The sequence below is a fragment of the Acanthopagrus latus genome, chromosome 13, assembly GCF_904848185.1.
Source record: "Acanthopagrus latus isolate v.2019 chromosome 13, fAcaLat1.1, whole genome shotgun sequence".
NCBI lineage: Eukaryota > Metazoa > Chordata > Actinopteri > Spariformes > Sparidae > Acanthopagrus > Acanthopagrus latus.
In genome coordinates this window covers 4269092-4293812 of record NC_051051.1, presented here as the reverse complement: position 1 = coordinate 4293812, position 24721 = coordinate 4269092, and the positions used below count along the sequence as shown (strand labels likewise).

The following is a 24721-nucleotide window of genomic DNA, read 5'->3' as shown; positions in this document are numbered from 1 at the left end:
GTAGCTCTCAATCCGCTGCACTTCTACCATGAATAAGAATGCTACTGCTAACAAACCTTACACAAGCCACCAAAAATTAACATGTCTCCGGTCATTCTGCTGGTGTTTACAGCTCAGTTTGCTGCACCTCTACCATGAATGTGACCACAAGAACCGCTTCTAAACCAAAAACTTCACCACCACACAGCTGCACGTCAGAAACTGAATAGGATCCTTATTAGTGGCCTGCTAGGGGAATACGCCGAGGCTAATGTTAGTGTTGAATCTACATAAATGAAGCTGTCCATTTAAATGTAAAAGTCCCAGCTCAAAACCAACAGGGTTCAAAGGAAGTACAAGTATTTCAAACAGGTTTTGCTTTATCAAATCAAATCAGGTCAATCAGATTTTGATTTACTGAGAGGAAATATAGACATATAGATATTTTAGACATATATAGAGTATTTAACGTGTGTATACACTGAGAGTCATATCATTATAACAGTGACAGGTGAAATAAATAACATGGATGATTTTGTTCCAATGCCATGTTCGGCTGTGAAGCCATGGGTCCCAGCATTCGTGTGGATGTCTCTTTGACAAACACCAGTCACCCAAACACAGCTGCAGACCAAGTACACCCCCTCATGGCAGCAGCACTCCTTGGTGGCAGTGCGCCCCCTGCAGGACAACGCGCCTGCAACGCTGCAAAAACTGCTCAGGAACGACCCGAGGAACGTGGGAAAGAGCTCAAGGTGTCAACATGACCTCCAGATTCCCCAGATCTCAATCCAGCTGAGCTTCCACTGGATGCAGTCAGAGCCAAGACCGATCCATGGGGGCCCCAACATGGATTGGAGTTGGTTCTGGCGCATCCAGCAGATGCTCAGCTGAAGTGGGATCTGGACAATGAGAAGACCAGTTTGAGGCCTTGGGTTCTTTGCCATGAGGGGGTGCAGTTGGTTTGAACGGTGTTTGGGTGGCTGTGTTTGTCAAAGAGAATCCACAGAAATGACAGAACTCAAAGTTTCCCAGCAGAACATTTGATTGTAACAAGATGATCAATGCTCACTTCACTTGTCAGTTGTTTTAATGTTGTGGCTGAACAGTGGAGATATACATGTTAAATAAAATATAATTATATAATTCATAATATATATAAATGCAGGTGTTCGTTAAACTGAAACAATGCCAGCTGGCTACAATATCGCACTTAGTAAATATTAAAATACTATGACTTCCTTCTTTTATTCCCCATTGAACTAACCTGTACATTGCTTGCTTGCAAATTTGTTTGCCTTTTTAATTAGCTTTTTTAAAGACAAACAGAAAAAGAGGGAGAGAGACTAGTGTCCCAACAGTGACACTGTCATGGCTTCTGCCAACCCAAACTGTCGGTATTCAACGACCTGTGAATGAGACTCGACTATCCTCTAAAATCATTTACTGATCATAGAGTATTAATGAGCAGAAATTGACAAAACTCACACTTTCTGCCTCTAATTTTTGCACCTATATTGCACTGACCTGGTTGGACCAGGTGTGTCTCCTCTCTGGGTCTGATCACCATACAGGTAAGAGCTGTTCCACCTGAAGCTGAAGACAAGTCCCACTGTTCACCTGGAGAGAGGAGGAGGCACTTTAGTATAACATGATGACTACATGCATATATGTCTGTGTGTATACACATATTCTGATTGTAAGCAGAAAAAAGATGTATGGACAGAGTATAGACACATCTGGCAAAATGGGATTTCTTACAGGATTATCATTTCATAATAAAGAATGATATAGCGGTCTGTGACCACGTGCATGACATCACCTCAGGAGTCTCACATCACTCTGCACTATAAAATCTACTTTCATCTGATTTAATAAATGTGTTTTTTACAGGTAAAACAAATGTAAACCAAATGTAATAAGTTCTGAGAACATTAAGAGCTTTATACACGAGTAATATGATTCCAAAGTCTATCTTTTGACACACAGTGCAGTGATTGCAGTAACACATTAAACCAAAACTGAGACAAACACACTGAATACACGCTGTGCAGCTACAATGAGGCTGCTTATTTTGTGTATAAACTACTTTAGCTGCTCAAAATGACCTTCTAGATGCTGACATACTAACATACTGAGACATTATTGAGCACCTGGAGCCTGTTAGCTAACTGTGCTGTACTCAGATATTCAGCTGTAAAGATGATAGTATTAACAAGCTAACATTACACAGCACGATAATGGCGTCATGCTAACACTCTCCAACAGACACACACCTTAGCTAACATGCAAACCCGTCTGTAAAAACACAACGATGAAATGACCCAGACGTCTTTATAAGCTCATTATAGTGTCAGTAGCCCGTTAATAAAGCAGCTGAGCCGCTGGTAACATGTTTCCAAACCTTGCATTGCATCTCCAACAAATTTAAACTCAGCTAGCTAACATAACCACTGACTTAAACTGACCAGTAAACGTTAGCTAACCAGCTTTCATGCCGTTTAAAATAATAAATAAATAAATAATACTTCAAGCCGAATTTAACGAAACTAGCGACTTGTTCTGAGACAGTGACCCAAATTTACTTAACTGTGCAGTGTTCATGTAATAAACACCGCAGATATAAAACGGCCAAAATCACAATGGAGTTTGGTGCATTGGGCAAAACATACAGTCCGCGGCGCGTTTAAATGGATGTAATTACAGAATTATGTTCCAGCCGAATTTATCTCAACACTAAACAGTTACACAAGACGTCTACAGTTTCATGTTCAGAGTTATTTCAGAAACATTTGAGGCAAAAACAAATCTGACCGACATGAGAGGGAGGCTGGCTCCATTTTAACCGGCACTAGGCTGAGACAACATGGAGGTTACTTTGCAATGTGGAGCTCTTTGATATAAAGGAACATCACCTGGGCTAATCACCTGAGATCTAAACAACTCCCACACAGACATGAACACACCTGAACTGAGCAGGTAAGCACACACATCAAGCAGATTCGTACAGAAGAGTTTACTGACCGTATTCGTGTCCTCAGAGTAGAGCCGCTGGAACCAGAGTGACGATCCAACAGCTATTTAAATACACATCTACAGTTTTGGAGGGAAATCCACTAATTTCACGCGGGAAACGAGCGAGACCGCCCCTTTTCGGCGCGCTCCACATGCATTAGTCAGAAAGTCTGTGGGCGGGACTCATTGTGTTTATTCATCCAGTGTGAACTCATAATGGTGTTTACCTCAGGTGGTAGAGCAGGATGTGAATGGAGGCTTTGCTTCTGCTCTGGGTTTGAGTCCCGCCATGGATCCTTAATTAGGGCCCGAGCAGGGAACCTGCGAGGACCCTATTGTTTTTGAAGCGATTCTTTATTAGGGCCCGAGCAGGGAACCTGCAACAAAATTCCTGCATATTGTGTTGAAAGCAGACAATCTTGCACATCTAAACAAAATACGGTATCATTATCACGTAAATGTTCATAATTGTGTTCCATGGACTGATGAGGCTCTGTGTAAAATTTGGTGCAAATCGGCCTATAGATGGCGATCTGGTCGCAGTCTGATTAGTTTGAATGGAAAGTAAATGGGAAAATCTTAAAATCCTCTTCAAAACTCATCGACTTTCAACCTCTTCTTGTGCTTCATGCTTTGAGCTACAGATACCATTCCACCTTTTAAAGAGTGAGAAGACCTTGAACTGTTGGGCATGTATTCAGTTTTTAAAAATCTCTTACGGTTTCCAAATCATCACAGTTTTAGTTTTACGGATTTTTAGGCCTTCTTCTGATTTTATAATGGGTGTGTATTGCGTGAGCTAGAGTGCGTGACATCATCGCCAGAGTGTAGAGCAGCTGGAAGAAATGGAGAAAAAATTCTCTTCAGCTACTGGACGATGATACTTTCAGCTTCTTCCCGAAACTATTTCATTGCATCATGCCTCATGTGGACATTTTCGTCAGCCAGCTCCAGAAGCGGACCGTCATCTCAGTCTTTGTCTGGGGAATCACGCAGCAGTACACGCTCTTTTTCCTGTCTTCAGCGTGCATTACTTAATGCCAGCGGGAGCAGGGCCCCAAATTATAAAGAAACGGCTTCTTCGAGGCGTTGCGTGCGGAAGCCCTTACGGCAGCATGCCCCGAGGTGCGTGGACTGCGAGGGCCCGACCAGCGCTGCTCGCAGCTTTAATTGTTATTATAATGGAGATTCTCATTAATCCAGCATGTGGTGTGATGAGAGCCCCTTTTTATTTATTTATTTATTTATTGAGGTTTAGAATAGAAACATTGCCACAACTGCACTCACTGGCAATTTGCTCGAATTCTTAGATGAAACGTGAATTGCTGCATTTACCTATGTACCTGAACGCACCATTCCCAAGTATCACGTGTGTTGGGATCTACTGCGCTCTGACATTTACCTCTCAGGCAAAGTACACAGTGTTTCATGATCGGATGAGCCCAGAAATTAAACAAAGAGGAATGCATACATAAATATTGTAAACACCATCTGTTGATACCACTGGTGTTATTATAAACAGATGTCACATTTGTAAAATAAACGTATATTTACTTTTTTTGTCATTATTAGTCCTGTTTTTGACACAGGTGATAATGTTCCTACTTTCAAAAGAGCCCCTGAATGCAGCATCCGCGCCGTCCACCAATGAGATTTGAGCTCAACCTGAGAGGCAAATCACGGGGCGTTAAAAAAAAACCCGTACATCGCCGCTTCAGTTCAGTAAGGTAGGCTTGGTAGCTTGGTAGCTAGGCTAGCTAATGTTACCTATCCGGTGTCTGCGCCGTTGCTAACACGCGCTAACCCTAACGTCCCGCTAACTGCTTCACCTAGCATGACGCCGCGCTAATTTGAATGTCCGCGTTAGCTTAGCTTTGGTTTTCCGACAGTGTGAGGAGGAGGGGAGGACGCCTGCCCACCAACACCGCCTCCAACAGCCGCTACGGAGTCTCGCCTACAGCCGCCTCCCGCCGCTAGCTTGAAGTTCCTCATCCGCCTGTGGATGAGGTAGTTTTTTTTTATTTAGGGAGGGTGGTCGGAAGGTGGTGTTAGCTAGCTTAAAACAACACACCAAGGCGGTGGATACATGTCTACCTCTCAACCGCGAGACCAACTACGAAAGGGAAATCTTGCAGTTCATGTTTCGCCAAGAAGTCGGTGTGACGTCTTTTATTCCATCTTGTTCGTATCTTTTCCAACAAGAGAAGAGGAATATGTCCAGATATAACATATACAGCCTGTTGGACTGGGTCTACGGCGGGGTGGACCCGAAGTTTGAGGGCAACGGGGGCCCCGAGTGCGCCGCCTTCCTGGCGCCCCAGCAGCGCATCAGTGAAAGTCTGGTGATCGTCCTCATCTCCCTGGTGGAGGTCTGCGTGGCGCTGAGGAAGATCAACCTCTCCAAGGAGCTCAGGGTGGTCGGGAAAGACTGCACAAGGGCGAAGGAGGACAGTCTGGGCAAGAACCTGTTGCTGGTCGCCCTTTGCATGACTTTTGGAGTGGAGGTTGGGTTCAAATTCGCGACCAAGACTGTGATCTACCTGCTGAATCCCTGCCATGTCGTGACCATGGTGCAGGTAAGGATGACACCTGTGGGCCTGAGGCTGATGTCTGTATGTGTGTGTGGTTGATGAGGCTACGTGTGTGTGTGTGTACTCTCGGATGCTCTGCTAATATGAGAGCAACAAGTCAAGACATGCTCGTGTTTAATTCCTTTTCTGATTTGTGCTTTAACTTGTTAATTCACTTTAATTGCGCTGTTTTCATCAGCTACATCTGGAGCCTCGCCCATCTAACTTTTACAGTCTGATGAAACACAGATGTTACCAAAGTGTGTTGTACTTCCTGAAGAGACAACATGGTCTCACTTGAGCTCTGCAAAGCTTGAGGTTGTAGTCCTGACTCATAGTAAAGATTGAGAAGGCCAATAACCGGATATGTAGAGACGATACATTTGCATTAAAAGTGGAAAACTTACTTTCAAAGTTTGAAGCCTCACTTTGTAGTTTTGGGGGGAGGAATTTTAAAGATCCTCATGGACAAACAAACAAAATAAATAAGCTCTCTTTGTGTTCATGACAGAATACTCAAACTGACTTTAAATGACACAAACACAACTACAGACTGTTTTTACTTTTGTTTACATGTGGCGGACCCTGCCACCTTTCTGGCTTTAAACAGTGAGTGATCGGAAAATGTGTTACTAACTCACTGATATTGCAAATATTAGATTTCTGAGTTTAAATGACATATTGCCCCTTTTTAAGAAGTGCAATTTCTTCACGTATTTGCACTTAATTTGGGTTTTTATTCCACTTTGTTATTTTTTAACCTTTGAGGCAAATATTGTACTTATAGTGAACCATACTCAACTTTGCATACTCAGATTATTAAGACTTTATTATTATTTGGCATCAGAGCCAAAGTATCATATTTGTAGATGAATTGATTGACCGATAAGAAAAAGGCTGAATATTGGTTAAGATAACAGCCAAGCTGATAATGATTTGATCCCGACTTTGCACAGCATCTGCATGGTGTATTACACATTCTTCAGTAAGACTGTCTGATGTAAACCTGGTTATCTTAGCACTGCTGCTGGTAAAAAGAGGAAGGAAAAGATTTATGCATTTCCTTTTTATATAGCTCCTTTAGAACATGATAGACTAACAAATGAGCAATAATCAAAGTAACCAGTTGGGATTATTAGTTTGTGTTTTGTTTGCACGTTTATGTAATTGCTTTAAAACAGATCAAATAAATACAATAGATGTGTTAGAAAAGGTCAAGAAGCCATCATGCTTGTACAACAGACCTCCCTTCCTTTACAGGAAAAAATCAAATTAAACTAATATCACATAATTCAATACAACAAACCAAATGGAAAAAAAACAACAGTCAAGTAGAAAACTAATCATTCAAAAGGCAATACTCCAGTAAAAACATAGAAATATGAGCTCTTAGCGACTTGCCATTTCGTAATCTGAAAAAACAGGTAAAACACAAGATACACGTAGAAGTTTGACGTCTTGTTTTGGAGGTGTAATGGGACTCTTGTCTCGTCCATGTTGGTAAGGTGGTGGCAGTCTAGACAGAATCTGCTGCCATGAAATAAGACGTGTTGTCTCAAGTTCAGCCCTTGAGGTATGGAACAGGATCCTGGGCGTCACCTGATTTCAGCCTATATCCTTGTTTTTAGCCAAAAGAGGCAATGTTACCCAGGAGCTTAAAAACAGCACAAAGGTTCAGTTGTCACTGCTGCCATGAGAACGTACAGTTCCTACCTGCATGTCTGTCTTTCACGCCGTCTGGTTGGCTGACCTTCATGGATCATGATTGCACACCATGTGTCATGGGGAACAGGTCCCTGCCAACTTTGATGTGTTTGTTATACACATCAACTACAGAGAAACAGCAATTTTGCCGTGATTAATTCAGATAACATGGCGGTAGTGTGACAGCGAGCGGATGTTGATGAATGACTTGCTGTGATGACAAATTGACTGATGGTAGGAAGATGTCCTTGATTTGTTGAGGCCAAGGTAAAGATGATCCATAGTAGGTATTCATCACGCCTGTTGACATGCCAGTGCGATCATCACAGGGGGAAATTTAAATAGTTTAAATAAGGAGGAGGAGTTCTGGAAGGAAGTAGAAGTTGGCGGTTTCGTTGTAACGTCTCTATTTTACCGTTGGAACAGGTTTACAGGAGCAATTTTTTTTTTTCTATCAGCAGGATGGCTCTGCAGGGATGGCCTCCAGGAGTTTATTTGTTGCAGTGAATACAGCCAGGGGCCCTGACTGTGTGATACGAGAAAAATATGTGGAACAGGAGGAGGTGTGTTTTGCATTCTTATGATGTTGAAGGCGATGTGTGTGTGTGTTTGGGACGGTGCACTGTTTGAGCAGTGGTCCTGCAGAGGAGTCCTCAACGAGAGGGCTGGAGGGAGATTTAATATCGGTGGAATATTTGGCATCTCGGTGGTGAGGAAGTTTAATTGTCAGTTCACTTATATTGAGCGCACCCACCTGTTCCTTATTAGAGCTGATAGATATATCAATCGGCCAATCCTGGGTTATCACAGACTCGTGTTGTCAGAAATATTGATTTTTCAATACAATAAAAACAGTTTTAATACTCATTTTCTTCAGTATTGACACACCAGTACCAGCTGGGCTTTCTAACTCTCTCTTATCTCAGATAGCAGGTTGAAAACACACATCAGGGTTCCTGTCAGTGTATTCCAAGACCATTGGCCTGCCGGGCCTGAGCAACTCAGAACCATTTGAAGATTTTCTTTTGAACTAAAGTGAGTTATACAACTACCAAACCACTTCCAAGGTTAAGTTCAGCGCGTAGGTTGTGCGCATAACATTGCCAAGTGTGCCGTCAGGGTGAACTAATAGTGCAGTGTGTGTACAGTTTATCCAGTTTGTCGGTGAATAAATGATAAAACTCTTCAACTTCTCACCTGCTCATTACCCCCTTTTATAGCTCATTACCCTGAGTGTTGTGTGAAGCCGTTACGTATCAAATGTTTGGCAGCCACATTTAAGGGATCGTTGCAAATAAGGTGTGTACCTTGACCGATATATTGGCATTAGAAGGGTTTTTTTTTTATTATTATCTTGCTCTAGTCATTAGAGTTGGCGTGTTTGCAGTCTCTGGGTGTGCCACCTTTTTTTTTTTTTAATCCTGTCTGAGATCAAAGCATTCCATGAGGATTGCAAACATCCTCAGCTGGTCCTGTATCCTTTTTAGCTTGTTTTAACAAAGCAACTGTGCATAAAAACTGCACATCTGGGAGTACATTTTATAGACTGAAAAATGAAGACTCCTGTATAGTTTCCTATTGAGATTAGCCGAGTCAAGTGTGGACCAGTGATCAACACAAGCATGCACTCCACCTGAGTGTTACTGAGCAGAACGTAAACACTTGACGGTGTTGCTGTGCCGCTGCAGGTCACCTGCCCTGCAGCCTGTTCACTGCATATTTCAGAGTGGGACTGAAGAACAGTTTCGATGTTATTGCTACGTACTCGCACAGCATGCTGGTGCTTGCGAGACAACATTTTTCAAAAACCTTGCACTTCAGTACAAAAACATGAATATTGAATGAACGGAAATCTCACCACTGTCGAGCCAAAAATGCTGTTCTAGCTGAATCTCGTGTAAAGTGGCTGTGTCAGTTGCCGAGATCACACACATATCAAAAACACCAGGGCGGGCGAGCGAGCATCACTCAGTACAAGGTGAGAGCGTCCCACTGGGGGTGAAGAGTTCACTGTCTGATGACTGATGAGTGGATGCACCACATCTGACAACACAGATGTCTTTTATGTTTTCCTCCGCACGGAACATGAGCGGTCAGCTTGCAACACTGATGGACGTCTGACTGATCGCTGACTGATCAATTTACTGTCATGCATTTGCATCTGAGACCAGTAGATATGGCTGAGGCTCCATAAACAAATCCATTAACAGATAATATTAACAGAAAATTCCATAATTTTTACACATCAAAGTGTGTTGTCAGGGATTGGCGAGTACTTCTGCATATGTGAAAAAAACTAAAATGGTTATAAAGCCTTTTGTGGCTTTTGTGTGGAGGAAGCTGCATGTAAGTTGCATTATGGGTGATGTAGATGCAAGCTTTTGAAATTCCACACATTCTTCTTCCTTTTTAAAACCTGTCACGTACAATACCCACAATGCAACTGAGCCACTGTGTAACATCACTGGAGGCAATTAATCAGATCACATGCAGCTTCCTCTGGAGCCAGAAAAAGTACTTTCTACTACTTTTTCGCACTGTAAACACATTATAACATGGAAAATTGGAGGAGTTACCCTTTAACATTAGAATATGAAATTTTGTGGATGAGCTTTGTGGTCAATTCAGATTTTTGATGCAGTCCAGTAAATGAAAAATTAATGGGTAGACAAACAAGTTTTGGCCCATGGGTTGGTCCCAAGTGATTCTTGTGTAATGCAACTAAAAGCTGGTGTTAAATGTGTAACATGAAAGCTGTTCGGATGTGAGGGGGAACAATCTGATCTTCATATACCAGGAATCAAATTTCAGATGCTGCAAAGGCTGTTATTGAAGTCTGCTGCAAATATAATGACCATAACTGTGATTCACTCCGCTGCCTTGAATTGTTGAATGTGTCATTACTGTAAAAAGTCCTGTCCTGCCTTGCGGATGTGGACGTTCCAGGATGATAGAATAGGTTAAGGAAATTGGATTTCTCAGTAGTGTCCATGTGGTGTTCGAATGACTCATTACCTCCTCCAGGATTCTCCAGAGAGCTGGGAGTTTCCTTTTTAACGCATGGTGATAGGTACGCTCCTGTCAGACACACAACCCCCCTTATCGAGTGAACTTTCTTCCCTTGTAGATATTGCAGAGGGTCCGGTGTGACACTGAGCATTCAGGTCATTTCAAAACGGTGATAAATACGAGGTAGGCCCATGATTAATATTGCTACAGGCTCCGTGAAAGACTCACAACTCACCCCTCTGCATAACAGGCTTCTGTCATTCTGCAGCAGCTTTGACTGGGTGTAACAAGCGTTTACAAAGCTGCTTGGTTGCACACCGCAGCAATGAACATTACAACAGTGTGCTTTGTCTTTGCACCACAGGTTGAGGGCTTGCCTATAAAGTAAAGTGCCGTGCTGTTAACAAGTGTGTAACAAGCATCCACCATCAATATACCAGACTACAGTATCAGCGTTATCTTTAAATACAGCCACATTTATCAGCTGTAGCCATAACACTCAAACGCAAACAAATCGTTTGCTCAGTCGTTCAGTTTACGCTAAAGGCACTGTACTGTGTAACTTAATGACTACACGTGTGAAAAGGAAGTATGGCTTATCAGTAATGAGTTCTGTCAATCTATAAGTAGGCAATTGATCTTTTCTTTATCAGCAGTTTTCCAGCTTGAAAGGTCATTTATACAGTCACAGCTGTTTGGTTTATCTGCCAATGTCTGGTAAACTTTGTGAAGGCATTTCTGGCTATTTTCAGAATCAAAGAATCAATCGAGTAATAGAGAAATGTATTAGTAGATAAAGTCCACACTGAAAAAAATCATTAGTTGCAGAAACACACACTAGTTCCAATGCAAAATATGTTTAAAATAAGTTCCATCTCAACAAACAACAACAGTAGAATCTCATTTTTTAATGCACAACTAACAAGAATCTAAGGATGTCATATATTATTTCTGATTTCAGTGCTTTTATTTTAATAATTTAAGCACATTTTCCTCCATAAGCGTCCAAATTTCCACTTAAATAACATTTTCAATACAGGGCTCTTACTTGTAACTGTATTTTTACAGTATGGTATTAGTACAAAGTAAAGGATGTGAGTACTTCTACCACTGCCTGTCTCTGTTTTAAGAAGTTAGGTTGGTACACTTACAGCCTAGTGGTCTTGTGTGCAGTCTGGCCCGATGTGTGAGACAGGTACCAGCAAGTTGCTGCAGTCACAGAAGATTGCTTCATGCTGTAAGAGATAGTTAAGTTTCTTTAAGGTCTTCTCGCACTGCACTTACCCCTGGGCATAAAAACATTCTTGCAACCCTGTAGCTCCAGGCTAAGATCTATTTCAAATAGGTGTATTCTTTGCACATTCCAAAGTAGGCTAACTCCAACTTTGGCCTAGGGCTTGCTTGGCCATGCTCAGGAGCTGGTTTATCCCCTGAAAATCGAACGAACATGCAGCTGAAGTAACAAAAGTAGTCGTGTGTCATTCCAGAATGGAAACATTTTTCATGGGTTTCGACAGACCTTTAACCCAGGGCTAGTGGAAACGCAGTAAAAAGTGAAAAGTTATCTGTGGGTCAACTCTTAGCCCAGGGGTGGTAGTATAAGGTGTGAAGAGCCCTGTCAGCAGTAACGTGTGCCAGGATGAGCTTGATAGTTACTGAAAGGTTTGTGTAGACTTGTTTAGTCGCTGTTCATGCAGCGCTGCAATGGCATCTCCCTGCATTCTCCACAGCAGAGTTATGTGAAACTCTACTTGGCACGGAGACACATTTGCGCTAGCTAGACAACCTTAGTGTAAGTTGCATGCAGCCACCGGTGAACTAGGCCAACTTGACTGCAAACTCGCATCACCAAGATGATTGACCACATTTTGTTTTGCATTTAGTGGATGCAAAATAAAATGTCGTCTTTGTGGTGAGTTTACAGTGAAGTTGGCCTGTTTCAGCAGCCCACCAATGGCTGCTGAACTTAACTATTCACCACTCATTTGGCAAGTGGTTTGAGCTAATTTTGGACCCTGTCTTCAACAATGCATAAATTATTTTTTTTCTCAGATTATATCTGGGTTTTACATCAATAAGCCCAACGTTAAAACCACTTGGAGGTAACGTGAATAACGCTGATCATCTCTTTACAGGCAAATGTCTGCTGGGAAATGTTTGCAGACAAAATAAATCCAATTGCAATAATGGCAGTCGCCACCCCAAGGAACATGAACAGAGTTCAAGGCATCATCCTGGGCTCCAAATTCAGTCATCCCAATACATTTGAAGCATTTGTTTGGACGTCCAAGTACATGTCCAATTCACTGAGGCCCCACAGTGGATCTGACTTGGCTTGGACTTGTTAAATCATTGACACGGGACCTTGAGGGGTGCTCTGTAGTGTTTGGCACCAGGATGTTGTTGGTAGTCCTGTGGGCTGCAGTGCGAGGCCTACATATCGCCGACCTCTCCCAGCATTCCCCCCCCCCCCAAATCCAGGTTTGGCAGCTGCCATTGGGCAGTGCTGTTGCCCAGAGCGATCGTACTTGATCTGGAACAGTGTTTGTGTGGGTGATGCATGTTAAGAGGCAAACACTTGAATGACAGGACCCAAGGTTTCCCAGCAAGACGGTGCACTGGACCGAGCTGATTTAGTTTTTGTTAGTGATTTTATTTTTGTGGCTCTTCAGCGTATTTGCACCGTACAAATACATAATGAATGAATGAAGCTCAAATTGACCAAACAATTGCCAACATTATGTTACGTTACCCACGTATCAAAAGATGTTACCTTCAAGTGTGTATTTTTATTTCCAATCATTCATTGGTTGTCTTCCAATATTTTCCACGAAGCTGAAATTGTGAAGTTCTCTGAGATTTCACCATCTGTTATCTCGCTTAGATAATTGTCTCTCTGAATGACTGCTCATTCTGCAAACATCTGCCATCACCTGTAAGATCAGGAAATAGAGGTCATTTCCCAATACAGCTGCAAGTAGGAAACAGTAAAGATGATGGCATGGCTCAGTCTGCTGTACCTCCCAGATGGATTTATATTTCAGTGGTAAAATTAAATCTGGAGAAACGAGTGTCGGAGGTAATTGTGTGTTTTATGCTGCAACTACAGCGTCAAGGCTGGTTTGGCTCTGATGACTGTGATCATGCATGTGGGTATAGTCTGGGCCGGACTGTTTATTAGAGGCGCAGAAGCTTGTGTACAGTTGGTTGGCCACTGGAAGAGTGACTCCTCAAGTTGCTCTTTTTCAAATCACTGACCGTATCGTTACACCCAAGAAATATACTGGCTCATAAATAAAACAGGCTTTATGTTAATTATGACAAACTCACTTGTCCCTGACCTTCAGATGGAGCATCTGATGATTTAACAGCAAGAATAGAACAGATAAGTTTCTGTTATCTTTGCAGTGATAGATCTGGATCTCGTCTTCCAATTTCACTGGGTTGTAGTTAAAGTCAGATGCATCTGAAGGTCAGGGACGCTGAATAGTTTACAAGCTCATAGTTTTTATGCACTTCAGCCAAAACTTATGTTGGAAACAAATATCCTTTTTATTTGTCTCTTTGAATAAGGTCCCTGTTTGGAGCATTAACATGTGCAGAGGCTATTTCTGTCAGGACCATGGATATAGTTGACGCATTGTTACCTCCAAATGCACAATTTTGAGTTTTCTGTACCTTTTTTTTTTTTATCCAGTTTTTATCGCTGGATAAATTGACGACTCCAGACCTTCGGATGATTTAACAATGTTGACAGTAAAAGCACACAGCAGGAATTGTCTGCCCTTTCTGAAGGACTGTAACAGCCACGTAACACCAACACACCCAATCTCAAAACGTTGCTGTTTTTAAAACGAGTAGATCAGATGAGTGTGCGTTATCTATGTAGTGTTAGCCCTGTATCTTGTCTTCATGTTGCAGTGGATTAAAGTTAAGTAGTGCTTCTCACCTACGAATAAGATCATGACTTCATGGGTCAGCATCTCAGACGGGGATTAATCCTAGTTGTAGACTGAAGTGGTTAAATCAGATTAACTCAAATTGGCTTTCCCAAGCATTTTTTTGGAATAGGCCTACATCAGCACAGTCTCCAAGTAATATTAGTCAGTGCTGGACAGCAGCGTGTTAACAGCAGATTATTAGGTCAGTTTCAGTTTTGGACCAGCAACCACACCTGTCCAACAAGTCCTTATCAGCAGAAACTACTTGACAAGTTATTTGCATGAAATCTATTTTTGTGTCCGTTCTCCTCTGCACAGTGGAAACTTAGAGATGTTGTCACTGCTGCTGCCCAGACGTGAACATATACCCGCCTCTAAGAACTGTGGTCATACACAGCTGTTTACATTTGAGAAATAGCTTTCCATGTCCCTTTGAACAGCAGATCAGGTCAGGAAAAAAAAGAAACAAAACTATGTACTGACAACTTATTTTGTGGGCTTTTTAATGTTGTAAGAGTGTAAAGTCACAATTTGTTAAATAGCAAATACATAAGTAGTTATAAGTATTATAAGTACTAACATAAATAAAAAAACATGCTTGTTGAAACCAAGAAATTTAATTTCTCGTGACAGCAGGAGCAGGTTTGATGTGATGTGATAGGTGTACAGCAGATCAATCCCTGAGACTTATCCCCCCCGGCTGGTGGGCATTTGAACAGATCTCAGGTAAATTGCTTTCTTGTAATGGCGTTTGCAGCCTTTGGCTTCCAGGAAAACCAACTCTGTTTTCTGTCAGATGGCGTTTTGAACCAATCCATGTTTGCTGTATCCTGCAGGCCCAATAGCACAGTGACTGAGCATGGATGAGATGTATAACTGGGAGCCACACTGTGTAACTTATATTATCTTCAATTATGAAGCGAATGATTTTCATTCTTTTGACAAAGCAAACTGGCCTCTCCTTAGTTTTCACTCGTATAAATATCAGCTGCCTTTACTCGAAGGTATGGATCATAATCATTTGTGATTTCCTGTTCCGTGAGCAATGACTTGTTTATGTAAAAATTAGGCAATAAAATACATTAATGCCGATACTTTGAAGCCATTTAAAGGTTTAAAATCCTGTACTGATTGTCGGGTCCATCGCCAATGTGCAGTTGCTTTTCTTACACGGAACCAGAATCACCTGGCAGGTGCCTGTGGGATGCTCTGTTGAAGGCTCCTGTTCTTATTAATAAAAACTTGTTAGAGCAACTTGTTATTTTCCCGAACTCACAGCACTGAGCACTGGAAGCTCTTGAAGCTATTCCATAATGACTGAGTTTTATGCAATAATGCAATTTCTCATCTCTCTGTGCTTTCTTCTACAGATCTTCCTGCTGGCCTGCCCGCCAGGTAAAACAGCGATGGTTGTGTTTAGGTGAGTGTTTACCCCTGGCTCGTGTCTGTCTTGTGTTTTTCTACTCCTGTTACATTCAGGGAAATTAAAGAATGTATTCAGGCAGTATAGATCTGATAGGTGAGCTCAAGTGTTTAGTGCTACAACTCAAGGTTTCCTGCATTATTTAGTTCCATTTCAACCTGCCGGAGGAGGTTGAATGTAATTTTTAAATGATTGGGCAAACTTACCCAAATGAAACACGGATTTTATTTTCATATGAAAGCAATTGCTTCGTTTTATTTTAATTGCTTAGGCTTCCTCACAGTAAATCGGCAGTTCCCCGTGTTTTTTTTTTTTTTTTTTTTTAATAATGACTTTGTTGGGCTTTGTAGACTTCCCTCCTCAACAGCTGCTCTGGCCTGGGCAGTTAATTATTCAGGAGAAATGACTGTGTTTCAGCCAGTGGGGAACACAATGTTGGATTTACTCAGGAATAAATACGAGCAAGGTCACTTTCTGTTGCTTTAGCCCGTGGGACTCCCACGGTGAACAGCTGCAGTGAGTGGTAGCGTTTGTATCAAGGTAGCTGTGTCTCACCTGAAATGACCGAAAGGTAGCCGACTAAAAATCTTTGGAAAGCTAAATACAACTCAGAAAACTGTAATGCAACCGTCTGGCCAAGACATAACATAACGTATCAGCTTACCAGACTTTGCATGGGTGTTTCCCATGAGAAGTATTTGGACTTGTTTCTGTCCTGCTTCAGGCTATTGACAGTTGCATAAACAGTGCGTTTGCTATGTGCTTGTGTAAGAAACAATGCAGACAAGTGGACTACACAGTATTTGTACCATAAAAGACAGCTGTACTTAATATGATGGCATGAAAAGATAGACACCCCCTGATTTAAATAACAGTGTCAGACCTGTTTGATTTGGCCACACCTGTGGTTAGCAAACACTCCTTGAGAAGCTGCAGCGCTTCACTGGAAATTTAGCAGAAGAGCAGCTGGTGTTCCTGTTTTATAGTGCAACCAATAATAATCCTGTTTGAATATGTCCAACAACCACAAAAACAACACATCATTGGTAGCAATCTACCGAGCATCAACAGTATTGGTAGTGAGTATCCAATGTCGTTCCTCCAGAGTACAGAGTAACTTGTTTCTTAAGGCTGTGTGAGTCCTTTGCATTTTGTTGTGCAACCCTACGTCGTAAAATGAAAGTTAGATGAACCTTTGCGACCATTGAAACTTTAAAAGCCTCTGTGGTTCACCTGCTGAGAAGAAAAGTTTGCTGTAACTTCATACATGTTGTTCGTGTAGAGTTCGTTTTATTTTTCCATTTGAAATTATAATTCCTGCCTCCTACATGCTTCATGCATAAATGCAGCTCCAGGTTTTATACCAGTGCGGCCGCATTGACTCAATCCAAAAAAACACACAGTACCAGAATCTGCATTCGAGAGTGGGTGACCACTTCTGCTTTCAAACACTAGTAGCCTCCGTTCTGCCCGGTTTCAGCTCATTTTGTTCGCTAGACAGACGAACCATTGTGCGAGAAACAAGCGTGTACCATTATCTTGTGACAGCACAATAACATCAGAGACTTCATGCAGTGTGAGATGAAAGGTGAGATAAGAAACTCCTTTTATTGATCACACAGAAGGGAAGTTCGGGTGTGACGGAAGTAAATACAGATAAGCAAAGACACGTAGAAAATAAATAAATATATAGAAAGTGAAGAATAGATTCAATAGAAACTACAAAAGCAATTAAATTCAGTGATCACGCCCACATTTGAGGGAAAAATAGTGTTTTAATTTGTGGTGGCAAATTAGGAGAGTATCATTCTTAAGTCCACCACTACACACATGTAATACCTTTATGTATATCAGAGTATGATAATACAGTATTACTATGCAGAGGTTACTAATGATCAATAAATGTGATGAATTAAAATTTAAATGAAGCCGACTGTTTCAAAAAGGGTCCGGCGGCCCCCGGAGTGACAGCCGGGCTCATCTGAGCCGACATTCCTACAGCACTGCTGTTTTCCCAGTGACCTTGGCTGTCACAACAGTTATTTTGGCTCATTTGACAAAGTGAGCAGTCAGAGGATATAGATGTAGATCCGCACTCTGACACATAAGCTCCTGGGCTTTTCTGTACGGTGGCTCTTAGAATAATTGTCGGTTAAAAGAAACATTTGTCCTGCTGTTGGACGTGCAGAAGGTGACTGAACAAGCATCGCGCTCCCTCTGTCTGCAGGAGCAGACGAGCTGTGTGTGGACGGGACGGTGAGTGAGACGGGGTCAAATCTAACCAGACACTAATTCTGAATGAATAGCTAGAGTTACTGATTTGTCAGAATCATGACATCAACTGTGCGTGATTTCCTAATGGATTGTAAAAATGCCAAGAAGTCTCTGAGTGGATCCATCCATCAGCGGCCTGACTTCTCACGATCTACACTCCCGGCAGGAGCTGACCCTCCTAACAGACGAGAGACAGCTGCTGCTAACGGCGTCAGAAAGGACTCTGGTTGGTTTTCAGCAACGTAGAACATAATCCGCGCTGTCCTCCACCTGCTCCTCTGTTCGTACATCAGAACTAATCGATTCAAACTAATGTCAGTGCAATGATGCCTTCAGTGGGCCGATGATTGTCAAAATGTTTCCTGGGAGTCTCAGGCAGGTGTGATGGAAGATATGAGGTTCATCAGATCTACTGACGTCTCCGTGTTGTTCTTATTATCGGCTAATTGTTTTCCTCCTGTGTGTTTTCAGGCTGCAGGTCCACATGTTGAACGGTGCTTTGCTGGCTTTGATGTTTCCTGTCGTCAACACTAGACTGGTAAGTAAACCAGTATCTTTATCAAAGCCTCAGATCTTGTTCTGAAAGACTTCTGCTCTTATCTTTGCAAGCTCTTGTTCTGCCTCTGAGGTTAACACGGGTATGTGTCTTGTTCAGAGTCCATATATTTCATTTTTTGACAGCTTAACAGGAGAGCAAGTTTTATCCCTAAGCTTCAGTAAGTTTAGGACTTCGTTTTTTTTTTTTTTATCTCCTCCCTTGTCAGATGTTTTGAATAAATGTAGTTCCTCTACTAGAGCATGAATCTGAAGAATTACATTTCAGCATCCAGGAGCCCAAATGTCAGATCCGAGTGGCTGGAAGTGCAAGCATGATTGATGGTGGAAAACTGCTGTTTTAGTGAAAGGAAATCTGAGTTCAGATTCGGCAACGCCGCCTTCTCAAAAAGGCTCCGACTAACAGCTGCAGACGAGGAACAAATGCAACAGATGATGTGTTAACTTTAAATTAAATTTGCTTAAATGACATCGAGCTTCGGCAGAGAGTTGGGAACCCGAACATGAGCTCTATGAAAGTCAAACTACAGGACAAGTCTTACCAAACTAAAGCACCTGCTACAGCGCCATCTGATAAGGAACTTGTTTTCTCACATGAGAGAAAGAGAGATACGTCCTCACAGAACAGTTTAGGTGTGTTAATGGTGGGAACTTTCTATTTAACGTCAGTGTTCACGATGTCATTGGTCGGCTGCCCTTTAAAAAGTTTTCACAGCAGATAAACTTTTCAAATTATGCGTTTATTGACCTTTTTTAATGTTGTTTTTGGGATTTCCCTTTTAAGCTCACCCTATTTTCATTGTACACCAAGTTATGAATTAATGAAATGATTTATTACAATTTCCTGCGATACGTGTGGTCGTCCAGAAAAGGAGTTTAAAATAATTGCCTACGATATAGCAGTTTGTTCTTGCACCTGCAGATCACATCATCATTATCGTGTGTTGAAAGAATTGAAATAGTTTTGTTTGTTTTTTTTCCACAGCTGCCGTTTGAGAAGGAGATCTACTACATCCAGCACTCCATGCTGTACCTGGTGCCTCTTTACCTTTTCAGGAAAGGAGGTAGGTGTTGATCTGGTTGTTTCTCTCTACACTGACATCGGCAGCTACGATGAAATACCCTTCACATGCCAGGCTGTTGTTGTTTGAGGTGCTGCTCTTTCATTTTCAAACACTCCTATTGCTGCTCGTTATATAATGCCTTCAATCTTATCCACCATCTGCTGTAAAGATTTACATGATACATACAGCAAATGTGAACATGCTTGAAGTAGGAAGAGAGCAGTATGTTCAGTGTTTATTCCAAAGGTCTTCCAAAGGGCAAAAGATTTTTTTTGTATGTCAGGGGAGGGATCCCAGTGCTCCTGTGGGTTTAAGTACAGCTTACTTAACCTTTTATGTAACCAACAACACATCAAACTCTGCAGCATTTCACCTTTCAGTCTGAAATTCAAACCTCTGGGACGTGTCTGCATGACCCAAATACTGCAGCTTGGGCGTTCACTGACAGTAAGTCCCCCAAGAAACAGCTGTCAGGTTGCCCTTACAGTTGTTCAGGGGTAAATGTTACAAGTTCCCAGGTGTAACTTTGTCTGGAAAGCAGATGAAACCGCTTCGCTCCCTTGACTTTTCCTGAATTTAAGAAAGCCTGAGATAGAAACAAGATAAACTCGAATGATGGGTAAGATTGGAATTACTGGTTGCATCCACAAGGTTTGAAGCTTTCTAAAAACTTAAGTGTATTTAATTGTCAGAAGTAAGGTGAATGTCAGATGCAGCACAGTAATGGAATCTCTGCCTGCAGTGCCTCATTGTTCATTAGTAACATAATGCCGGAGAGACAGAAGGACATCTTCATCGCTCTTGTTAAACCAATATAATTGCTGCACATTGAATGCCTTCCTTTGGTAAATGCCAGCAGTGAGGAAACAGGAAAAGTGAGTTTGACACCACATCCTGTTCCTGCTTTAACTGCGGCTGCAGGATGTTGGCACGACTGACGTGTTGCAGAGTGGGGAAGGGAAAGAGAAAAAGCATTCAGATCTACAGGTGGCACAGAAGACAAACTTTAGCTGTTCTTTCTCTCACTTTAACCTCCCTCCAGATGTTTTACACGTGTTTCTCTCTGCAGGTGTGTACAAGCCGGAACCTCTGGGTGACATGTGGTGGGCGCTGCTCTCCACCGGCCTCCTCTTCCTCTATCACTTCGTCTTCTTGCAGCTTCTTGGCCTGGTAAGATGGAGCCCCCTGCTGGCCGTTACACGATATTTCATCACAACATGGACGTAATGATCGTCCCCATTACTCATATGACTGGTTTTATTTATAGGGCGAGGCAGGATTATTCAGACACAAGGTAGTTCAGAAGAAATAAGAAAGATATTAGATAGAGGACATTGAGTTGTTATATAGCTGCTTTATTGGAAAGTCAAAGTTAAGGGGAATGTTTTCAGCCCTGATTTGACACCGTGTTCATGATTTGAGCTCATTTCTAAAAGTTAAAATTTTCACATATTATACCTTTTTTGATGTTTGAACTTTACTTTATACTTTTAAAGTTTGATGGGTAAAACTTGCGGACTCTCAGTGACTGTTGGTGGGGCTCGACTTGTGACCACTGCTACATTAATTTTCATGTGTTTTGCTGATATATCCTCATGACTCATATCCTGGAGCTTGTTATTTAAAAATGAATATCCTGTTTTGTGACATTATTTTGTCTCCTCGCTTTGCATTGAAATTAGTCGTTTGAGTGAGTCACGTGTTAAATACCAATTAGAAGTCCAAGAGTGAGTCTCTGAGGTTAATGAGGCTAAAAAAATATATGTATATAACTTTAAAAAGTGGCCAAATAGTGGTTTTCTAATTGCAAAATGACGCACGACTATTAAGAAAAGAACTCGGCATTAGCAAAGAGAAAACGGGTCGTTCTCCCCGCTCGGTGTGCCGCTGCGTCGGGTCGCATAATGTCGGAAAGTGTTTGTCATTTTTCTTCCCTCTGCCGATAATAAAGAATCATAAAAAACACCGGGAGTCTTTATAAGCCTAACTGAGGTGTAGACAGTCACACAAAGTGCTTAAATGAGGTGAGTCATTCAGCAAATTTATGCAGTCAAATAACAGTTGTGGAGGATTTACAGGTTATGAAGACGTCCGCCGGGGAATTCGGTGATAGTGCTCTGGAGCAGAAATGAATGATTCTAAAGATATGAAGTGAACCGTGGCCAAAACCTCATTATCCAACTGGGCCGTACTTATTATTCTGATCTATCATATTAACGCTGGTCTTCTGCTCCCCTCCCCCCACCACCTCCAGGTGACCGAGGTCAACCTGAACAACATGCTGTGCCCGGCCGTGTCCGATCCCTTCTATGGGCCTTGGTACCGGGTGTGGGCGACGGGCCACCAGACGCTGCTGACGCTCCTTCACGGGAAGTTCCTCACGCTCCTCTCGCAGCACACGGGCTCCGTGTGCCGATACGTGCTGGACACACTCCGACTGCGCAGCAAGAAAGTCGACTGATTGTCTACAACAGATGCACACAGACCTCGCCTTTCATTCTAAATGCCTGCTCTCTTCATGGAGATGTTTTTTTATTATTATTTTGTTTTAAATCATCCTTTTAATGCATCGTTTGAGACTTACAATCTGTTTTACTGAAACACAGGAGCATTTCAGGGCCAGTGAATCAATGTGTCATTCATTTAGTGCTGTAGTTGGCTTGCATGCACAAACACAGGCGTTTCGAGGTAGTTAGCATCATCGACGTGACCAGAATATATTTTTCGGGGGGAGTGCGGTCTCCAGAAACATATCGGTGAATTTGTGGGAGATTTCCCAGCTGCCTTTTTTGTGAAAGTCCTGAGGTCGGAGGACGGGAGTCACACAAATGTCCCTTCTACACTGCAGTTGTTACAACATTCAGTTCTTCACGTGTTCGTTATACTAGATCATATGTTAGTAGGTAAAGCCGCCATTTTATTTGTATCAAGTGCGTTTTTTGAAAAAAAAAAAATAATAATGATAATAATAAGATTGTGAATGTGAGCTGTCGTTAAAAGTTATTTGCTTGTTTGTAGTCGAGAGGATTTCTGTTGGACACGTATGATCGCCTCTTGGTGTTGTCATGACTGAAAAAAGGAAACTTATTTATGGTGTCCATCTGTTCCCACTTTACTACACACACACACACCCACAGAAACGTTGTTGTACGTGGCCTCTTTTGCATTTCTGTCTCCAGCCCTTTCAGATCATTCCAGTTGTGATAATCAGGAGACATGAGGGTGTTTTTATTACTGAGATTCAAAAGCGATGAATGAGGATTTATGGATCTACACTTGGATGTTATTATTACCTCTGCCACGCAGGTTACGTTTCTGTCTGTGTAATTTTTATTGTGATATTGGACCATTTCTGGTGAGATATGAACTTCAGTGTGTCGTCGGGATGAATGTGTTTTGTTTGTTTTGTTTGTTTGTTTGTTTGTTTTTGCCAAGATGGAGCGGATCCTGATGAAATGTGCATCTGGGCTGAAAATAATGCATCGTAACACTTGAATAGAAATTATTGCTTGATCCTCAAGTTACCTTACATCCTGAATTCACTCCACCATTATAACTGTAAACGAGTCACAGTCGTCTGGGGATTTTTGTATAGAAAAAAAAAAAAATAAATGCATCAGATGAATCTGCATGAAGTCACTTTGGGTCTTCTGTTGACGACCCAGTGGGAGAGAAAGTATTAACTAGCATTGATAATTTGGAATATGTCAGTCATGGTATATATCATTGCAAGTGTGAGGGAAGTGTGTATTACTGTAGCATAAACTGTACTTCACTGTAAAGAAGGGACGAGACAAACTTTTGTATTTCTATGGGTTTGACTGTATGTGCTGTATTGACAATAAAAGTGATTTCAATTGACCCAAGATATATTTTATTTTATCCTCTTTAAATACGTTCAGGATGTATTCTGGGATTCAAAACTTTGTGCAGATTAAATAATTAAATGTATGACTTTTTACTCAAATTTTACAATACAGACACAACACTCATCAACAGGCCCAACAACCTTGATAAGTAACAAATAACATTAAAGAAAATAAATGCTTGATCCTATTTCATTTTTATATATATTTTTTGTGCAAATGTCCCTTTATTTTAACATCTTGCTGAATAGATGAAGTTTATTGAAGCTGGTGGCTGGAAAGACATTTCTGTTGACACTAATCTTTATTTACCTTTGCATGGCTTTATTGATAAGACAGCTACAGAGATGACAGGTCCCCAGGTCGGGATTCGAACCCAGGTCCACTGCAGCGAGGACAAAGCCCCTGTACATGTGACACCCGCTCTACTAGCTGAGCTAATGGGTGCTATGGTACTAATCTGTAGCATTAGAAGTGACTCTCAAAAGTGGGAAAATAATAATAAACTTCAACATTAGCTAAGAAAACTGACGCCACCCTCACGTCTGTCTGATCAATATGAACCTGGAACCAGCAGTTAGTTAGTTGCTGCTGGCTCCAGTTTCAGAGCTGTGTCGGAAATAATCGGAAAACTGAGTTCAAATCCAAATCCTCAAGATGACACATAAGTTTTTTTGGTACACGACTTGGATGTCACATTTGCAGAAACGTCACCCGAAAGCAAACAGTTGATAACAAACCTTTTATTTATTCAGCTGATGCGTATCAACTTTCTATCTGGTTGTAAGCGCTGATGTTTGCAGTGATTTAGATTGGTTAGAAATGTCGTTCTTCACATTATTAATCCTCACCTCATCTCTCAACTCTCAGCGAGGAAGCAGACAATAAAAATCCATTTTCATTCTCAAACTATAAATAAAAGCGCCCCGAGAGCAGAAAACACTGATGCCGAGCTGCTGCCTGACTCATGTAAACTCAAGTTTTCTGCCCTGCATGTTTTGGGTTCGTCGTTTCTCTGCGAGGCCACGAAGGGTAAAGAGCTTTAAGTGCAGCGCGGCAACTGAAGTGAGCAGCAGAGAGTTTTTCACGGGCCTGTAAGCGCTTCATCATCGCAGACGGTTCGAGAGAGGAGGTCAATCTAATACCACCGGAGAGGCCTCAAGGTGACTGAGGGATTAAGAGGAGGAATATGTTAACACATGCAGCTCTTCACTTTGAGCGCTTGTTGTCTTGTGCTGGAGACGAACCACACACAGCACAAGCCCACGTTGGCGCCCCCGTTCATGAAATAACCTCGAGGTTCTATTGTGATACCAGAGCA

General features: G+C 41.9%; 1 protein-coding gene across 1 annotated transcript; it reads left to right on the top strand.

Moving 5' to 3' along the window:
• The first annotated feature begins 4589 nt into the window (after positions 1 to 4589).
• Positions 4590 to 23395, top strand: LOC119031447 (transmembrane protein 164). The gene is made up of 6 exons (XM_037119934.1): positions 4590 to 5570; positions 15589 to 15638; positions 18387 to 18453; positions 19456 to 19534; positions 20604 to 20704; positions 21789 to 23395. Exons 1-6 carry the CDS (start codon positions 5133 to 5135, stop codon positions 21993 to 21995), a joined length of 942 nt encoding a protein of 313 aa, XP_036975829.1. The 5' UTR covers positions 4590 to 5132; the 3' UTR covers positions 21996 to 23395.
• The last annotated feature ends 1326 nt before the right edge of the window (positions 23396 to 24721 follow it).